Here is a 21554-nt window from a genome sequence, read left to right as displayed (position 1 = left end):
AGGGATCATTTAGAGAGAGGCTACTGTTGTTAAATTTTTAATCCTTTCATTCTGAAAAAAAAAAAAAAAAAACTAACATAACACACCCCACACACAACACACACATCAGCAGCAAAAAAAGCTACAATCCGCTGCTAAACTCTTCAATTCTTTCCTTTCCTCATAAACCTGAACAGAGTCTTTCACCATTTTGATCCTTTTCTACTGTTCTTTGATTTTATCAAGAGCATAACAAAACATACGACCAGCAGGTGAGACCCTATTCATGTAATCCTCCCAAAGCAAGTATCTGAGTTTTCATTAAAAATATTTCTGTGGCCTTTGAAAGTCTCCGGAGACATCCAGAGACATGTGTTTCTTAACAGGGTCCCGAAGTCAGAATAATCAGGAGATTCTCCTGAGGGAGGTCAAAGGTGCCTAAAATGTTGCCATATGCTAAGTGTGCAAGTTAGGCAGATTGATTCTCATCAGTAAATGGTTGGTGGTGGTGAGACAGAGCGCAGCACTGAACAGCCACGGGCAAGGCAACAGCTCCTGCTCTGAAGAGCTCCCAGTGCGTGTGTCAGAGGGAGAAATATTGCCTGATCTGACAAAGGGGAGAAACCGTCTTGGAAAATTCACAGCTGAGTGTTTTGTACTGCTGTGGCAATCACGGACACATAGCTCAGGTCAGACAGCGTTGGGATCACCAACCTCGGAAGGCTTTTCTTTGACTTGGGACCAAGTCACGGGTGGGTGAGGATGAGCCATGGAGGCGGCTTGGCCTACTTGCGGCCTTCGCCTTCGCTGTACCAGGAAAGTTTCTCCTGACCTGATGGTGAGGTGGAGTGTACTGGACCATATCTGAATGCAGCTACCTGGGGCTCCAGGCCAGGATTAGGTCCCACTGTCACCTTAGGTGACAGCAAAAATCATCCCTCATGCAGGTAAAGAGAAAGAGTACAGACAACTTTACCAGGCCTGCATGACTAACCCTGGCAGTGCTAGCAGCCAAACTGAATCTCAACAGAAGCACTAGTGAGAAAGGACTCTGCCCTCCACATATGCAGAGGTTCAGCTGTATTTTGGCCCCGCTGCCACAATGTGATGGAAATGTCTTGGCAGAGGAGCGATGAGAGTGAAATCTGGCAGCTCGTACCGATGCCATTCGGAGGGAGCCAAGAACGCGCAGGCAGAGCACATCAGCTGGAGATGCTCGCTGAGAGATATGGGCCCTGGAAAAACTCTGCAGATGTTCCGGAGTGATGACAGGCGGTTAGGAGCACAGGACAGAAATGAGCTCTGTGAGGGCAGGGTAAAAAAAAAAAAAGGAAGGAAAAAAAAAAGTCATGGTTAAGAATCAAGTGAGAGAGAAAGGCTACACACTTGTCCAGAGACTAAATGCACAGGTACCCCTTAAGCAGACATTAACTTCACCAGCTAAGCTTCGCTTTCATCAAGCACAGGTATTTAAGCTCCTCTTACTAAAAGCTACATCGAAAGACATGATGCTGAATGGTTCACAACAACTCTACATTTGTGCCATACATTTATTAACTCTCTCACCCAGCCTTTGTCATTGCTGACCTTAGCATGGTGATGGCATCCCCGCAGCACCCAGCAGGAATAATTGCCGTGACATCTACAGGTCACTGAAGTCAGCTGCTCCTTTGTCCCCAAAGTCTTTGTATTCCCACTTTTCCTATTCCATGTGTTTCTGGGACCCCACAGGAAGACTGAGTCTAAAGTCGAATAACACACAATCAATAAGCAGACAGCACTTGTCTGTTCATCGCTGTCTCTGCTGATGTGCTTTCAGCTGTCGCCAATGCCTGGAAGAAATAAGCAGATGGATAAAAAGCAGTAGGATTCAGCTCAATCCAAAAAAGACAGACGGGAAGATGGTGGGACTTGCAAAGGTCTAACCCTGCATTACATCAAGATTATTACACCACAAATTGTCCAGATGGTGCAAAGCCTCAGGCTCATGGCTGGGCTTCCCAATACACTTGAATATACTTATTGTCAAAGTACTGAAGAAACTCAGACGAGTTAGGAGACTGGATGGCCTGACCCAGATCTCTAGCTGTGGGGGTCTGCTTACTACAGCTCTGTCTTCTGAGACCAAATTCACTATGAAGGGCTCAGCCAGTGCCAAATGCATTCACTTGATTTAATAAGAAGCAAAGACCCATATTTCCACATCACATTAATGTCCTGTAATCTCCACTGGCTCCTTGTTCCTCGCTAGGCTAAATTAATAGGTCCTGTTGTAATCTACAGAGTCCTCTAATATCTAGAAACTTCAAGAATATCACATCAGAGACATTTGTTTTCCTGTGAACTGAATATTTTAAATTCTATTTTTGAAACGGGATGAATATGCCATAGATTTCTGAGGCAAGGGCTGGGCATCTGTTGTATGTTGACATTGTAGAAACCATAAAGCATCTCTTGTTGATGCTAACACAGCACAAACAGTAATGCGGTGTTCTGATTTCTTTTTCACTTTTTCTCTAACATAACAGAATATAAATTTGTATTTTAAGAGGAATAATCTCCTTCTACACTGACATTTTAAGTCCTGCTTTGGATGTCATTCTTTATATCGAAATCACCCCCCAAAATTTTAAGGTTTATCATATAGATCAGCAACAATTCTACAATATGCCATGCATGGTATAAACTAGTATCGCTTGTGTATTTACAGTACTGGCAGTGGTAATTGTATTAATTAATGTTTTTCAAGCACGGATCTCCAAGTTGAAATGCAAGGAACAAAATCACCTAGCTATAAAGCCATTTTTATCATTTTTTTTTCTCAAGGAAATAAAATAAAATAAATAAATAAATATAGATATAACAGCCAGAAAGTGGAAATCACTTTGATTTATTTTCAGCAAATTTATGCGTCAGCACCTGATTAACATTTCATGAAGGAAATATCTTCATTTTCATGGAAGAAATTTACTTGTTTTCTCTATCTCACTATCCTTTCTGCAACTTTTTTTCCTCTTCTTTTTGCTTCCTGATTCAAGCTATCAAATTTCAGCCAGCCAGAATCAGGATGTGAGCAATTTGTGTACCTGGCACATATCTGCCACTGTAAGCCTTGGGTTCCTTTAAAAATATTATTTTTTTCCAGAGGTGATGACACCCCTAATTATAATTGGTAAGGAGACTCAATCTTTTCTATCACTCTTTTCCGATGAAATGAGACATCTTATCTTTCAGAGCAGTTCTCATCAGGCGTTAAGGTCAAGTTCTGGCAGAGCACATATAAATGTGCCAAATGTGTTGGATGAGCAATGCTGCTGTGCAAGTTATCCATGATCTCCGGGAGAAAGACATCGTGGCGTTTAACTTGTTGTGTCAGTCCTTAAAGACACACCAGAATTTTGAGACAGAATTGGAATAGTTTTAGAAATGTGCTTCCCTAGGCTGAGATTTGTAGGGCACAGCAAGGGCTGAGGGAAAGATATGTGTCCTTTGGGGTGCCCTTGGAGACAGATATATTGATGGAACTACTAGCTTCAGTGTTATAATGTGCAACAAGAGCACAGGCATGGGGAGCCTCCCCTGTGACCTTCCACCGGGCATAGCCCTCCTCTAAAGAAAGTTTATTAAGGGTGATAGGTGATACCAAGTTGACATATGGCTCCAGCACCACAATATCACATTATAGTCCTGAATAATGCAGTAAAAATCCACAACTGCCAAGAGAGAGCCACCCACAATAAATCTAAACATAATCTTCTCCAGCACCCACTTCAGCTCTTGTTGCATCCTTTCTCAGGAAGACGGGTAAACAGATAAGCCTTGCAAAACACTGCAAGGGGGAAAAAATGTGGGACAATTTAGATAGCACAGGGTAGGGATGAGGAAAAAAAAAACATCCAGAATTTTAGCCCATTCATGGAGACTGACACATTTGCTAGTTAGTTAATGGCATAAAAAGCAGGTAGGAGATCTGAGGTGCAATCAGTAAAGTTTCTTGTCCTGTCCTTAGCCTTATAAGTGGAGAACTGGAAAGTCTACAGCTGTTGGATAGCCTGCCAATGCCAGGCATTGGTACTGATATGGTGGAAGGTGTCAGAAAATTTGTCACCGCTCTATGAACAATCATACTCCACTTACAAGTCATCAGGCTAAACGAAAGATGGAATTGCATTTCTTTTCAGAGTTTGACACTTAGAAAAATAGACTGCAGTGCCCAAGGCACTAAGCCTAACAAGGATTCACTCCTGAACTGATAGCACAGGTGGATCTGCTCTCTGAGCTCAAAGCAAAAAGCCTGCAGAAGACCAGAACTGTCGTGTGGATATAGCCCTGGAAGAAAGCCACAAAAGAGATTTTGTTTTGTAGATGATATCGCTGGGATACTGAACGTGGAAAACCCAGACATCCTTTTTCTCATTCTTGTTGCTTTCATGGAAAGAAGTATGTGCACATCTATAGTAAATAAGCAAACTGGCACCCAGTGCTGAATTTGTGCAATCAGCTTTTTACAAGCACGGAAATAGTATGAGAAAAAAAAAAAAAAAAAAGAGAGAGAGAGAGAGAGAGAGAATATTACAGACCAAGAGACAAGCTTATTTTCAACAAAAGCCACACAGCTGCTTTCTTAACACAAGTGAGTCAGTTTTTCTGAGGGAAGTGCTGACAGAGTCCCCCAAGAGCAGATGTCACTCTCCCCTGGGGACCTTTGTGGTGGAAAGAGAAGGGGCTCCAAAGGCAGAGTGCCCAGTGAAGGTAGGTGTCTCACAAGCCGAGTGCTGCTGGCTGAAATTCATGTGGGGAAGTGCTGGCAGAAGCTTGCTGATCCAGACATAGAAACCTTTCTCTTCCCGCCTGTTTCTGTTTATTTTTCATTTTGATATTTGGATTGCTTCTACGCCTAGGCTTTACATCTATTTCCACCAGGGATCCACAGTCTATTGGGCTGTACGTATTTTTAATAATTTTGATATTAAGGGAACACCTAGAACAACATAACCCTGCCCACAGCTGGAGTTAAAACATTAAACACAAATGATAAATGAGAGAATTGCAGTATGATCAACAGGCACTCCTTTATGAAATGTTAACCTGCCATCCCCAAAGCATGCTTTTAGAGGGCTGTTATTGCAAAGCCCAGCTGGTATTGTCAGTGTGGTGAAATGGCAAGGGTCAGCTCAGGGTGCTAACTGAGTAGCATAGTTCAGGGCAGGAATATGACCTGTATTAGCCTGGAATAGGTACAAAATGTCTGTATATACATTTGTGAATTATGCAAGCTGCAGAGAAGGCATGTGGGAGGTGCATGCCAGAGAGAAAAGGAGAGAAACTGCGATGCTAGCCCATCTTTGCGAGCTGCTTTAAAATAACCTCCCTTCTTCACATCAAGCTGTCTGTTCGGTGTCACCATAGTGACTCCACTCACCGGCCACCCAAATCTCGCGTCTTCCTTCAGGTGTCACCCCAACAAGAAACCATTGCCCCTGGAAGCACCACTCCTTGAGAGCCCCGAGGGGAAGCCCCCTGAACCAAGCAGCCTTTGCACTAACGCTTCCACTCCCTGACCCACATACAACAGCTTTGCTCTTCTACAGGATGCTGCAATGCCTCTACACAGGCAGCAGGACGCAGGCTACCAAGCCTGCAGAAAGAGAGAAACATATCTGGTGCTCAGCACAGCGTTCTTGGTAACTGCCTCCTGTTTATAAATGAAGAATTTAAACACATAAGACAGGATGATCATGTTTTCCTGGAAAGCAGGATGCTGCCTGTGTGGTGTCTTCCTACAGTGTCAAGACAGAGTAGTTTGTTTTGATTGTAGAGATTCTTTCAGATTAAAGAAAAAAAGGTGAAAGTCCCTGGCTTGTATGTCTGGTGTAGATCTTCACAGGCATTGCCAAGCAGAAGGCTAAGGTGGCAGACCCCACCCATGGGCACCAAGCGGCGTGTCCCCAGCTAGAGCAGGATCCTGGGGCTGAGCCATCCCTGTTCTCCAGGCCCCGTGGGCTTCCCACTACCTCCTCCCTTCCCATCCCTGGCCATCTTCAGCATTCCTCAACACAAAGTGTCAAGGAAACAGAGAAATGGTCATGCCTATTCCCAGCTCTCAGCTTCTCCAGTTGCTCCTTGACTTCTGCTGGGAATAATCCTCTGCTCTGCCATGATTTATGCATTTCCCTCAGCAGGGCAAGCTTCATTGGTAAAATATAGAAAATATAGAAATCCTTTGCATTATCTGTAGGGAAAACCATTTCTCCAAACCATAGCAGCATTCATTTCATATACACCCTCTTTATGTGCAATGTACAAACATTTTGAGATCCCTTTCTAATATTTACCACTGACTTACCTGAAACACAGACCCCTCAGACACAAATATGATGCAAGCTGAATGGTGACACCATTTGAATCAACTAGCACCTATGAAGGAAGCAGGGGGATGAAAACAACCTCGTTGTCATTCATGGTAAATCCGTGCTCTAGGCATGTCTTTGAGAGGTTTTAGAATACCTTATAGGTTTTCCAGGAACCATGGGGTGCAGGGCACTCAAAATCATGTTTTTCAATGCCTAAAGGGAAGCAGAGCCCTTTTCAAAGTTTGATAGTGATTGTGAGTGCCAATCAAATGAAAATCTGGACTTAGACTCTTCTGAGAATCTCATTTCATCTTTCTGTGCCTCTTTTTCCCCAAGTGTTAAACAGGGAAAAATATTTTATGAGTGTTGCAAGGATAAATATATGAATATTTGCTGAGATACAGTGATGATAGAAGCTACAGAAGTAAATAGGATGAATATTACAAGGGAAAAAAAAAATAAAAAGGTCTGTTTTTATCCATATGGTGTATTAATGACTGAGAACAGTGGAAGTTGGTCCAACTGAATTATTAAGCACACAAAAAAGTATATGACAAATGTTACCCTTTTGTCTGTTAATTATTTGCAATTGGATATTGTCACCATGTTTATATGTCCTGTATACGCTTGAATATTATTTGACAAATTATAGTACTGTCTGAAACAGAAATGACTACTGAACACAGTTACTTCATTACTCCTCCTAACATTACAGAGAAAAGATATTTTCTTAAATTGGTTAATAAACCACATGTGATCAGCAATCTGGCTTGCTTATAGATCACTGGGAGATGATGAAGCTTGTTTTCTATTGATATATCACTTATTTCTGAACGGAAAAAGCTGCTGAGACAACCTGCAGCTCAGACTACACACATATTACAAGGATTGGAGAGAAAGACCTTTAATTGTGCATATGACACCTTTAAGAGAGAACTTTGTTGGAGTAAATATGAATAAAACACAATCTTTCACACAATTTGGTACAGCAACATTGAAATTGTACCTGGATAAACAATTGCCTTGGAATAAGCTTGCTCATCCACCATTCACTGTTAAATCTTAATTGTTGCTTATTTCAATTCTTTTGTGTTAAACATTTCTAAATTATAAATAGCCATGCAAGTGTTATAGTAATATATATTCTGCTAATAAAAAGGTAAGTACAGAAATAAATTATTAAAGTGATCTATTTAGATATTACCATACCTGATGTATCTGAGGAGTTGGAGCCACATTGACATATTTGAAGAGATATTGACAAGGAGTCCTGAGATAAATCATGCATCTATATTGCATAAATAGAATTTCTGTATGAGTTACAGAATTGTTGCAAAATTATCTTCACTCTAAAGCTTGATTTTTCTCCTTTTAGGGTCATTGGCAAAATATCTCGACCTTAGTGAGAGTAAAATTATATCCTAAGTACATACATCACTGCTCTGTTCTCCCTGTGATCCAAGCACTGATCTGTGATTAACATTAAAGAGAGCAAGTCCAGCTGTAGGCATTTTCATGCCCTAAGCAAGCATCAAGTACAAGATTCCTCCTTGTCATGTCTCCTCTTTTTCTCTTTCATCTCTTTTTTTTTTTTTCTTTTTTGACTTAATTTGCTTGCAAGAAATTCTTTTGTGCCTTAAGGAGGGATGATTTTGTGATTAAGGCATTTGATGAAGATTCAGGTTCAATTTCCAGGCCTTCCACATAATAATTAGCCTTGGTAGGTCACTTAGTACAGTGCCTTGCAGAACTACAATGCTAGTAACAAAAACGGACCACAAACCATTCTCTGTTGCTGAGACAAACCAGCATTAAAGGGACAAAAGTCTGTGGCCACATCCAAACTGTTCATTGGGAATGGTGTCTGGTCTCTGCTTGCCCATGTAGCATATCCAGGCAGCATTTAGAAAAGTGCTGGTTGACCTGAGTCAAACCCCTGCCAGGGAGCATGCTGACGGTATAATGGCACAACATGGCTTTGTTTGTCTGTCTAATATACAGCCCTCATTTCCCACCTGGTAAAACAGGGCTTCTCCTGTGTTTCAGACAACTCGTGCAGCCCAAAAATAGAGGTGAAACCACAAGAGGAGGATTTCTTCCACCCTCTCATTGCTCAAGCAGGCTGGTAAAGGAGGGCAGGGCAGGTGGACTTCAGCCAGAGACTTTTGATCTGAAGGCCAAGTGCTGAGCACAGCAAAAGCTACCAGCAAGGAGATAGGAGATAGCACTGTGGCAGTGCTATAGCTGAAGGAATTGTAAGTAGAGTACAATCAACAATAAATAAATAAATAAATAAATAAACAACGGAGAGAGAGAGAAAAAAGAAAAAAAAAAACTAAGGGAAATCTAGGAGCAGCTGAGCAACTGAAGATACAGTGAATAATAATGCATAAGACTCTGAGTCCAGAAGAGAGAGAGGATGAAATAAGAGGGCATGAGAAAAATACCAAGTGTGGTCTCTGTCTTTCTAAAATATAAAACATTGTTGAGCGGTGGTCAACATCAGATATATCACCCCATGTGCCTGTGGTCTTTGTGCATGGCTGTCATAGTAGATGCTTAGTCTGCAATCATTTATGGAGTGTGGAATAAGGTGCTGTATGAGAGCACAAGACAAATATATTTCTTATCACCTGTGCTGTCCAGCATTCCCTTAACATTGCTCTTGAATGGTTTATTAATAAAGGTTTTGTAACAGCTCACTTCTCCTTTCGCCTTTTCTAATTACTTTCGTCTCTTCTTTAGAGGTGCACTGAAAAGTCTTGCTGGCTTGTTCTTCACTGGCTTGTGGGACAGTGCTTCAACTTTGGCAATGGACCAGAAGGACTGAAGAGCACTTTTGCTCCCACCCATGTTTCTCAGAGTTGCTAAAACAAGACCAGCGAAGATGTTCACCAGACTCCAAGTCCTTGCGCTAGCTTTGTTTTCCAAAGGAGTTTTCCTTTCCCTAAGTGACCACAGCTTTGTAAGGAAGGAAATCAAGATAGAAGGAGACCTGGTCTTAGGTGGCTTATTCCCAATCAACGAAAAAGGCACCGGGATAGAAGAATGTGGGAGAATCAATGAAGACCGAGGCATACAGCGCTTGGAGGCCATGCTGTTTGCCATTGATGAAATCAACAGAGACAACTACTTACTGCCAGGAATTAAGCTTGGAGTCCACATCTTGGACACGTGTTCCAGGGATACATATGCCTTAGAACAGTCTTTGGAGTTTGTCAGGGCATCTTTGACTAAAGTGGACGAAACAGAGTATATGTGCCCAGATGGCTCGTACGCCATTCAAGAGAATTTACCTTTACTCATTGCAGGAGTCATAGGTGGTTCCTACAGCAGCGTCTCCATACAGGTAAGACCCAGTAGCCCTATCAGGTGAGAATCTTTTATCTGCCATTACTGTGAGAGAATTTCTGCTTATATAGGATGGACAAAAATCAAGTCTTAGATCAATCAGTTTACCCTAGGGTTCAATATAGCGTATAATCCTTTACTGAATTTGTTTTAGTTTGATTTATTCTTTAAAACACTTGCTGTAGTTCAGCTGCAGAACATCTCTGCCAGCTGCTCACTTCCTCTAGTCATGATGAATCCTGAGAGCATTTGAAGTTTCCACAAGTCTTAGTATTTATTTTGAACTTTGGATTTCATGAGACTTCTACAAACCTATGCTTAGATCTCTGCTTTCATATCAATAATAAATAATAACATCTATATTTCTGGGTATATGTATGCCTGTCATGCTATGTTTACATGCTATTTGTCATGTAAACAGTAGAGATTTAAAATGAAAGAAGAAATCTTTGTCTTACTTCCAGGGTGTAATAAAGCAAAAAAGGCACACTAGCCAGAAACTAGAATTACACCTGACCCAAGGGATTACAAGCATTTACCATCTAATTAAGCACACTGAAGCCAGTGAAAATTATTCTGCTGACTTCAACAAGCGAGGTCTCAAATATCGCATGCAGAAAATACAGTTTCTGAATGGATTCTAAATTTGCTCTCTTTCATTTAGTTTTCATATACTGTTCATATGAAGAAAGATTTTGCCAGGAAATGTTGCCTGTCAGAGTCCAGTGCAAGCACTGTCAGAAGTCCAGAACAGAAGGCAGATGCCCTCAGTATTTCTTGCTTCCTTCTTCTGGCACATTGTGCATAAGCATGGATTTGTTTCAACAGATCACTTTTTTTTCTCTTTTTTGATATAGTGCATGTCTTGTCTATGTAGCCACATAAGGGAACGAGTGGGCAAATGGTTACCCATACCACAGGAGAATAGCTTTGGCAGAGAAAAAGCTCAGCCATCTCTCAGAGAGGTGGTTTTGTCCTACCATGGACCAGCTGGGGCGGCAGGGAAGTATCCATCAGAAGTTATGTGGGTATGATCACTTTAAGTGAACAAGTTCCAGGTCTGGAAAAGACATCTGAAGCAGAGAAATGATAGCTACAAAATCTTGAGTAACAAAGAGTGTTAAGGAAATCATTATTCATTGTGTCTTCCAGTCAGACAAAGGGTACATCAAGTGAAAGCAGCAAATGGTAGGCTATTGTGAATGCTAAATGGTAGGCTATTGTGAATGCTAAAAATTAACCTAGTTTAAGAAGCGACAAGGAAAAAACAGGACATTCTGTGTAGATACCACCCTTGGCTCATCAGTTCCCAGAAATGCAAGTATCTCAATGCTGGTAAACTATTTTGAGGAAGAAATATTATATATTTGCCTGATCCCACTGGCGGAGAGGCAGTAGTGACTTCACTGTACCTTTGGTCTGGCTGTTTGCAGTCAGCCTGTTTTTCAGTCCTCTCTAAATTCAAGCATGTCCAAAGGACATAAAGTAGCCTAAAAGACATATCCATAGAAGTATTTACCATGGAGGGAACAGTACAAGCATTTCCTTCCCTCCCAGACACCCTGAGGCAGTCACACCATGCTCCTAAAATGTCCTAGGGCTTCTTCTACAACATCTGTCAGTCTGCCCCTTTGAAGCCAGTCTCTGACTGACGCAAGATTAAATCCATATGTGAAGAGGCAGATTGGATGCAATACACATTGAATATATTATACGTACCAATATCTCAAATTCCAAAAGCTTGGGGTTGGAGCAGCTGTCAGATGGAAATCTGAAGTCCTGATAAGAGATTCTCTCATTTTGTATGTGTGAAAAATGGCAATAAAACTGTATGCATATCTGTATATGCACCCAATTTTCAAAAATTATGAATAATGATGAAACAATAGGAATATCTAAGAGTACTCTATACATAGTTTCCCTTTAGTTGCCAACAGTTGTTCAAACATAAGATCTTTCTCACACAGCTCTTCAGAAAAAAATAATAGGTTCACAAATCATGTCGTGTGTCATTGAGTCTATTTTCCAGCTAGAAAAGAACTACTCAGTAGATTACTTCCCCTTGACATAATTAGGTTAGCCGTTCTCCAGTCTACCTCTTCTAGCTTTCCTCTAGATTTCAAATTATCTAGAAAATATTTAATAAAGACATTAATTCCTTCTGCTCATATAGCTAAGATAGATAGTTGTAGCTTCTTTCTCAAAAGAAAATCTCTTTCGAGAAAAAGGGGCACTGCAGGCTCAAGTCTGAAGACATAAGAACTTCAGAGCACTAAAACCAAACATTTTGGTGCCACGCCAGAAGAAGAGGCTGTCAAATTTGCAAAGACTGTCACCTGTACACCGTAGCTGCAGCAGCAGCTGGAATCCTTTCCCTGCTGAAAGTGAGAGCACTTCGGTAGGAGCAGGTACGAGGCTGAGCACCCCCTGGGCCCCTGCTTCCAAACAGCCCTCGGGGTGCTGGGGGCTTTCCCATGGAGCCCTGACAAGTGTTTCTCTTTTGCCTGAGAGCTATAACCAGCATAAAGTCCACAGCACAGTTTCTCAGCCTTAAAATAAACCATGCTGAGCCCTTAAGACAAGAAATTATTTTTTTTTTTTCTTTTTTTTTTCCTCCTATGAATTTGTCATTATATTTCAATACGTCCTCTTCACCTCCATTCACCTTCCCTCTCCAGATTTCTGTCCGGACAGCTGTCTGGCAAATCACCTCATGATGCTCCTGCTGTCAGATTTCTGCTTCTTTCATTATCCTTCCACCAAGGAAAGAAGAATTTGCTGGTAAATCAGCAACGAACACCTTCCCCACTGAGTCAGTGTGCACGATAGGCACTTTTTGCAGAGAGAAAATCAAGAGAATGCAGAATGCTTAATTATTTTCTGGTCAGACTAGGCTATTATCGTTAATGACGATCTGGATAATTAGTTTTTAGATGGTGTGTTTAAATTAGCAGAGGGCCCAATCTGCACAGCATTTGATCCCTCAAAACCCAAGTCTAGATTCTCAGTCAGTGGAAAAGCATATTTAAAAAGTTTTTTCATGATAAAAAATTCTGACTGGAACTGATTCTGGGATCAGAAGGTGAATTCTCCAAAGTTTGGAGGACTTTATTTTGGGATAGTGGTTTTCCAGCCAAGCCAGATTGTCCACTGTCTCCTAGTTTACAACACAAATGTCAAACATATTTTCCTTGGGGAAGTTTAATGACATTGTAAAAAGGATAAGAAAAAAGCATTGCTCATTTGCATAGAGGAGCACCTGCACAGATAATCCAAATGCCATGTTTAAAATACTCAGATCAGCTCTGTCAGGAATAAGCCTGTGTAAGCAGGAATATGACTATTCAAGTGCTGGATTTGCTCACCCATTATTTTCTCTGTTTCCGAAAACTAGACCCATCTTCTGAAAGTGAAGATTGGGCTGCATTCCCTGCAGCCAGCTCTCTTAAAAAATGTAAGACATTATTTTAGGTGGACTGGGCTTTGTATTTCTATATCCACAATATCCATGTTGATGTAGGGCTCTAGCCCTATGTAAAGTTTTCTTTATGTTACTGACCCACAAGATCTCTAGACGACAGTCATGGAAGGTTATTTCCAATTTAGAGCCTCATCCAGAAAAAATGCAGAGTACAAACCATTGTCCACATGACTTCTCTTGAATTCCTCTCTGTGTCTCAACTAAACCATAGCAACAAACATTGGAGAAGGTTTAAAGTTACACTACTGCTATGACAAAAGCTAAGGTCTCTCTAAGTGAGTGACCATCTGGTGTGGAATTTGGCGTATGTACTCACTTACTGGCAATCTTTTCCTGGCTGTCATTTCTCTTTAGTCACACAAGTTGGCCAAGGGCTTGTTGAGCCTGAAAACTAACCACCTACATTTTCCGTTCTCCAGGAATTAACCATCTTCCATCCACAGAGCCTAAACAACAGCCTGTGATTTCCATGCCCACTGAAACAAACGCAAAATCCTCTTAGAAGGACTACATGCAAGGAGACGCTGTAAAATAAGTGGTCCTGCCCCCCTGCAATAGGGATACCCCATAGAGAAATGGACAAGATACAAGTGTGAGGGGCTGTCGGGGTTCACCAAGGCATAGAGCACAAGCACAGAGCATAAATGCCATTTGTGTTGTGCTGTGTAGAAGAGTTTTGCATTGAACTGTGCAACAGCCTCAGGTAATTTTGGGGTTTATAACATTAACCAGATCCTTACTGAAAGGTCTATTCTGTGAGATGGGCCATCTGCCACTAATATTTAGTTACATATGTTCTTTCTGACTTCTTGGACTTCAAGTTCCTTCCCCCTTTCATCTCAGTTCTTTGCCTCCCTCCTCTACCCCACAGCCAGGTCCTTGCTGTTTGTTCCTCTCTTTGTTTCTGTTCCACATTCAGAAGCTGAGCATCCACTAGGTTGAGGTTTTCAAAGTGCCCAAACAGCATAGGACACGTGTTTCCTAAAGGCTTCAAAGAAATCTAGGTATACCTCCTTCTGGCTGGTTTCTTTGAAAATCTCAAGCTAACTGATGCTTTTGCAGTTTGGTTTGCTTGTTTGTTTGGGATTTTTTTTTTTCCTTCTCTGTGAGCATTTTCTCTTCTTGCCACATGGAAATTATATGATTTTACAGGGGTGGGTAGCCATCCCCTGAGCTCACAGGTAAGGAGAAGGGAGCCCTATCGTGTTCCAAGTGAGAAAGGATGTAACTACAAGAGAAACTGTCCAAGAATAGGAACTAGCTAGGGACATCTTGGCACCACCCACACTCATTCTGTCCCTTCTAATGAGGACTTATGCAGTAGTTAATGAGTCTGAAACAACCATATTTATCAATGATGGCTCTTTTAACTTCAGGAACTATTTCATGCTTTTAGAACCGTCAACTGCAGTTTTATTCCTTTTTTTCAAAGCCTGTCAGCAGGCGTAAACGTGGCATGGGTCACTCGTAGTCAGATTTAGGAAGTCTCAGAGTAGGAGTCTCACTCCCCATGCACAAAGCAAGGTCTTCTGCACAGGTCTCTTCTCAGTGTGCTGGCTTAGCTCTAAGCTTATACTTCGCTTCAACAATTAATGCTGCATGGAGACAGAGTGCATACGTGGGAGTTCATTGTGCTGTCCCCTGCAGAAAAAACAACAACAACATTAAAAAGATTTCCAAACAATTCTGCTCTCAGAGTATGACATTTCTCTGCATGTCCTTTTTGGTTTAGTTTTGATTACACAGGATATGCATATAAAAAGAAATTGCTGGCTCCTACACAGAAATCCTAGATATCATTCTGTCAGAGTTCTCCCAGTTTCTGGTGTTTCATTTCATAGATGTGAGTATTTCACTGTTCAAACAGTGCTTCTCTAGATGTGACAGCTATTGAGTCCTCTACAAATACTGAGCTACATTTTTCCATCTTTCTTGGCAAAATTTTCAGGAGAAGAGCTAGGCTGAAAATACTGCTTTCTTCTCCCCTCTCCTGTTAATCAATTTATATATACATATGTTTGGTAATTTTTTTTTCCTGAGTTATTTATTATTTGGAAGGACAACACAAACACAAATAAACAGCTCTCTTGACACCAAAAAGAGAGAAAGCTGATGAAAATTACTGCCTCAGTCCTGCAACGTGCCAGAAGATTACACAAAGTACAAGCTGGGCTGGCACTCCTAAATAAGTTCAATGCTTTTGGCATAGTTCCTGTCTACTGACCTCAGCAGGGTGAGCTCCCAGGCTGTTATGCTAAAGGAGATCACCACCTTGTCTGTCCTCTATCTAGTGCTGAAAATCTGCGCATCGAGTTGCACCTGCAATGTTTTTTTAGCTGCTGGGATCCCCTTCCTGGGTGTCATAGCCTGTTAGAGCATGTTGTGGTACTGTGTGCGCTGCCCACACTTAGCACAAGAAGGAAATAGGACTATGAAATGCTTTAGCAAGGCTTAAAAAGTTTTGATGTGGATGCGTCACACCATCCCCAAGGTGAGAGCCATATCTTTGAGCCTACTGAATCCCGAAAGGACAGGAAAAGTTGTGGTAGAGGCCATGAACATTAACCTTTCCTTGCAGCAATTCAGGTATGGTGAGAAATGGGCTAATTCAGGTAATCCAGGAGGATATGAAGTGGGGACATGGTTTAGTGATGGGACTCGGCAGGTCAGGCTGATAGTTGGACTCAATGATGTTGAAGGACTTTTCCAACCTAGATGTCTATGATCTCTTCAGTACCATTCATATTTATTGTTGACAGTGCAATCTGTCAGCGAGGCTTGCTGTGTACTTGGCTGTACCTAGAGAAACACAGCCAGTAGATAGATGGAAATTATTATTCCCTTTTGTTCACATTAGATGATATCTGGAATACTATGACTAACTTTTGGTCCCTCAATAAGAGAAAGATTTAATAAATAAGGGAGGATGAGGGGAAGGAGAGTCTGAAGCACATATGCTACAAAAAAAAAATAAATAAATAAATAAAAAGAGGGAACTAGGTGTGTTTAGCCTGGAGAAGAGAAGGCTTTTAGGGAACCTGATATCAGCCTTTATGTAAGTAAGGGTTGGTCCTCAAGAAAACAAAGCCTATTACTGAGTCTTACTGGGTCTTTACCGAGATGCGTGTCAAGAAGATGGAAGAAAATGGTTATAAATTGAAAGAAAAGATGTTTTAACTAGACATAAAATTCACAAGAGAGGAGCTAGGAGTATGGGGAGTGTATAAATGTATTTCTGTGTCCAGTTCTGGGCTCCCCGGTACAAAAAGACGGGGATCTCCTGGAAAGAGTCCAGCAGAGAGCCACAAAGATGATGCGGGGCCTGGAAAGGCTGAGAGACCTGGGTCTGTTCAGCCTGGAGAAGAGAAGACTGAGAGGGGATCTCATCAATGTTTACAAATACCTGAGGTGTGGGAGACAGAGGGATTTGGCCAACTCTTTTCAGTGGTTTGTGAGGACAGGACAAGGGGCAGTGGCCACAAAATGGAGCCCAGAAAGTTCCACACCACCATGCAAAAGAACTTCTTCACGGTGAGGGTGACAGAGCCCTGGGACAGGCTGCCCAGGGAGGTTGTGGAGTCTCCTTCTCTGGAGATATTCAAGGCCCGTCTGGACGCCTACCTGGGCAGCCTGCTCTGGGGAACCTGCTTTGGCAGGGGGGTTGGACCCGATGATCTCTGGAGGTCCCTTGCAACCCCTACAATTCTGTGATTCGGTGATAAAGGCCAGTGTAGGCAGTTGACTAGATAGAGGTACATGGTTTATTTTTGCACTAGGTTTATGCCCACCACTTATCATACAACCACTCTTCAGCCCATTCAGAAACAATGGTCCCCTCCTGCCTTTCTAGAATTGCACTTTCTGCTTTCATTTGGGTGATATATTTTTTGAAAAAAGGGAAAATTCAGATAAGATAAAAAATATTTACATTTTAATAAATGTTTTAGCTATAGTTTGACCTGCAACTGCCCAAAGAATAAAATAAAGTAAAATAAAATAAAATAAAATGATAAAATAAAATAAAATAAAATAAAATAAAATAAAATAGAATAAAATAGAATAAAATAGAATAAAATAGAATAAAATAAAATAAAATAAAATAAATAAAATAAAATAAAATAAAATAAAATAAAATAAAATAAAATAAAATAAAATAAAATAAAATAATAAAATAAATAAAAAGCACTCTAATTACCATAATTTAGAAATTAGATGCAATAAACACTCGCAGCAGTACACATTTCTTCAAAGCAGGAGATCAGCTCATGGGTTACAGCAATGATCTAGCCATTAGCAAATCCTTGAGACATGGCTTTGCCATGCTCTCACTGTAGGAAACTGGGCCAGCAACTTATCCTCAGGAATACAAAGATTTCTGGGGGGAAACCAAAGGCAGTAACTGAATCTCTGCCGTCTGTCTTTTAGGACAGATTGCAGCTTACTGGGACAGGGATTTCTCCAGTTTCTCAGTGGAGACAGTCCTCCTTTACCTCTCTCCCATTCTGCTCAGCAGCCTAATTTACTGTCTGTTCAAAACAACCACAGCAGTACTTCTCTGTCTCATAGGAGTTCTGTGAAATGAGATTCATTAAGCCATGTTAAGTACCATGAGATTCTCACATGGAAAATGTTTCAGAAGTGCAGAGCACTGTGATGTAACAAGGGCACTCCTCTGTCCAACCAGTGTGTGATGCACACTTGTGTATTGTGTCAAAGAAACCTTATCTGTTCTCACATTTATGAGATTTTTTTCTTTTTTCCAAAGTGTATTATGTGTTCCTCAAACCTACACACATTCAAGCAGCCCATGTAGCAGTCTCTGGGCTGTTAAGACGATGGGGATTTTTAACCAGAAACAATGGAATAAATCTTATTACCGGAAAAAAAAAAAAAAAAAAAAGAAAAAAAAAAAAAAGGTCCTACACAGGATAGGCAAAGTGCTCGATGAGATTCAACAAATCTCCTTCAAAAAATCAGAAGACAAACCAAGGTTTCTGATACACATGGATGTTACCTACCTGATGCCATCTATCATCAGGACTATGGAATGGCTGGAAATACGCTGGGAAACCAGATTCATGTGCTTGAGTGCTGTACCTAATTCACTGCCCCTTGCAGGCAGTTATCATGAAGCCATATTCAGTGCTATAAAATACACTGACAATTTACCATGATATAGATGCGGCTCCAACACAGCCTGTTCCTACCAAAGGACATGGATCCCACTGGACTTTCTGCCCTGCACATGTTGGGCAGTTCCTTATGACAGCTGGTTGAACAACCATATTTGCTTGGGAAGTGGATGTATTAACACAGGAGAGCATCCATATTAATAAATCCAGCAGCATGATAACATAAAGTTTTCCCATCACTCTGGAAGCTGACTGTATCAGCATGCTTTGTTCACAGCAATCTGCACAAATCAGTTGCTTTAAGATTGCAGCTACAGAGATCCAGCCTTATTTTCAAAGGTGCTAAGCATCTGCAAAACCCACCAGTTTTTCAACAGCAATATATATATTATACACATATATATGAAAGCTACTATTGCTTACTTAAATGCCAACGCATGCATTTCATGCACCATGGGTTGATTAAATTGCTGCCTGGAGGTTTGCCAAAATTGATTATTTCACTTAACAAAAGCTAGATGTGCACTGCAGTTCTGTAACACGCAACCCGAGGCAACGTGGAGCTACAGGGTAGGTATGCCTGCAGTGGTTCAGGCTTAGTACAGGTAATTCTAGTTCATATTATGCTGTCCTGTACTACAACGATACTCTGCAGAATAGACATAGCCTTAGGCATCAGCTCTCCTCTGAACCTGTTGCCTCTGTCTTTATCTTGCTAGTCATTTTATCTGGGTGTGATTTTTCAGAATCAGAAGTTCAGATCAGCATGGAAATGGCTGGAAAGGTGGGACCGTTCTGGAACTGGCTGCGTCACCAAAAAACCTGTGACCAAGGCTCTTTTGAAAAATCAGTCCTTAAAATCAAAATGTTAAAATATTGCAGGGAAAAAAAAAATATCAAAATTTCCAGAGGAGTTTCTTGATCTGAATTAATACCAGATACAGCTTACCTGAGCTCCATCATCAGTTGTAGCTCTGGGTCACTATCCTCTGTGATTAATCAGGCTCTTTATTTTATTTATTTTTTATTTGGCTAAGAACCTACTATCCAGACAGCCCTAAAGAGCATTGCAGCAAACAACATTGCATTAGGAAAGCTTACTTCTCCCTGTAGCACAGGAAGCAGAATTGCAAGCAGTATGCAGTGGCCCTGAAAGTATAATGACCTTCATGGCACACAGCCTCATATGAAATCAGGAAGTAGTTCTGTTTCCCTGTATTGGGGTAGTTTTGTTGTGTGAACTAAACTAAACTAACTAATAAATAAATAATAATAAATAAAAATAGAAAAACTGCTATCTTTTTTAGGACTATCTTTTCGGGGGTGCTGAAGGCTTATACACACTAAATAACACCACTTTAGGTAGAAAATTGAATTCTTTTTTAGACAAATTGGGGGAAAAAACTGCAGAATGATATGTGTGCGTATCCTTGTTATGGTCTAGCTCAAATAAAATAATCCCTGCTAGAATAAACTGAGACAAGAATAGCAATACCAGCCCACACAGTTCTGCAAGAAATGTTCTGGAATAGCTACACTGAGGACATTCTTATCACCAAATCAAAGTGCTCTTTTTGAGTTAGCTGATGTGAACATGTGAATATATGGATGCAATCAAAAGTTACAGAGCCACAGAGGCTGAATGATGCTCCCAGACCATCCATTGCACCCTGGTGACAAAACAAGACTCTCAGCCCAACCCATTGCTTTATGTCTGTTAGTTTAAATGACCACAATGAAAATCAAATCCCTCGGTTCCAGGAAAAAAAAAGACAAAAAGAAAAAAAAAAAAAGCATTTTAATGCATGTTACCATTTGGCAGGGTGGTTAGGAATGCAACAGCTGTTTTCTGAAGGACAGTAACTTGTTCAGCCACAACATTTCCCAGCCGTGTACCTACACCCTTAGGCAACACCACAGGGCATTATCCCAAGCTTCCCATCAGGACACACCATCCAAGCAGTATAGACAAGGCTTTACTTTCATTTAAACTAAATCAAACTACTCCCAGATGTCTTTTTTACCACGGCATGGCTCAGCTCCCCACATACAGACATCTAGAGACCTAAGACGCCAGCTTCTTGCTGGTGTCCCAGAAGGACAGAAGGACAGAGTGTGCCTAGGTCCCATGTTTCAGACAGCCCAGGGGGTTGTGGAAGTCACCAGGCACATATGGAAAGGCAGCAGATGCTGGTCCAGACAGCACCAGGGTTCAGTGGGAATCTAAGCCACAGCAAGAGGTTGGCTGGTTCAGTGTCTGCATTAAAGAAAAGAAAATCTAACTCCATAAAATCCCAAGAGATATGGGTCACTGAAAAGCAATAAAATTATTTGGGTTGTTTTTACCATTGTCTGTGTTGCTACTGACGCATTAGTCTTTAAAAATTGTCTTGTTTCATAAACTTTTTTCACAAAAAAAAAAAAAAAGTCCTTTGCCTTTGAATTCTGTAGTCTGTGGTCAGGGAAATATTTGGGGGAAAAGTGAAAAATTAAATGATTGGGCAATTTTTAATGCTTCCTTTCAGAATCTCAAGTATACTATTGCTTTTCAAATGATTTTGTCAGGCTGTACTCCAAAATTAGCTTTAAATTTAATTTACTGGACACAATTTCCATGCACCGAGAGCAGACCTCCAAAATCTTCCCTTTGTCATTTAAGAAGCAAATATAGGGAAAAAATGCCACAGCTTTTTTTCATTAATTTCCAGGGGCTTGAGTGCTATGAGAATAACAAAGTAGATCTGGGAATGGTTAAACAAGGGACATATAAAAAAGAATAATTTGGACGATATAAATTACACAAGGGCAATTAGAGATTTTTAGAAGGTTTTATTATTTGTGAAAAACCGTTGATGACACTGTGCAGCTCAAGAAGAGTACTAGCATGCAAGATATTTGCCATCTCAGGAGGACAGCAGTCAGAACAGTTCAGAAATCAGGGTTAAAAAAAAAGTAAGTAGGAGAAGTGGGTACTGTGAATAAGTGAGGTCAGAAAACTCTGTGAAAGAGGAGGCTTGTACATGTGTATCTGTGATATTTGCATAAAATTTGCATATTTTACGGGCATCTGGTTATCAACTACCTTGACTCTTGGAGAAGAAGAACCACATTATGAAGAGGAAAACGCACGCAAATCCCCAGACCTTAGTAAAGAGCACAGGATGAGCCTGAATATATCAGCCATTTTTGTTAAATTCTCTGTTGGTTAAAACAGACTCAGTTTGACAGAAGTAAAATAGCCATTGTAGTCCCAGAAGG

The 21554-nt window shown here is 40.9% G+C and overlaps 1 protein-coding gene across 6 annotated transcripts in view; it reads left to right on the top strand.

Moving 5' to 3' along the window:
- GRM3 (glutamate metabotropic receptor 3) overlaps window positions 1-21554 on the top strand; it is a 105869-nt gene that overhangs the window by 51413 nt on the left and 32902 nt on the right. For all 6 annotated transcript variants that reach the window (XM_013180450.3, XM_048062602.2, XM_013180448.3 and 3 more), the window contains one exon: window positions 9078-9681. In XM_013180450.3, the coding sequence (XP_013035904.2) occupies window positions 9184-9681 (498 nt within the window). In that variant the 5' untranslated portion in view covers window positions 9078-9183. The remainder of the gene's footprint in view (window positions 1-9077; window positions 9682-21554) is intronic.

Source organism: Anser cygnoides, chromosome 1 (assembly GCF_040182565.1).
Source record: "Anser cygnoides isolate HZ-2024a breed goose chromosome 1, Taihu_goose_T2T_genome, whole genome shotgun sequence".
Lineage (NCBI taxonomy): Eukaryota > Metazoa > Chordata > Aves > Anseriformes > Anatidae > Anser > Anser cygnoides.
The sequence above is the reverse complement of the archived record's forward strand: the minus strand, read 5'-3'. Positions and strand labels throughout refer to the sequence as shown.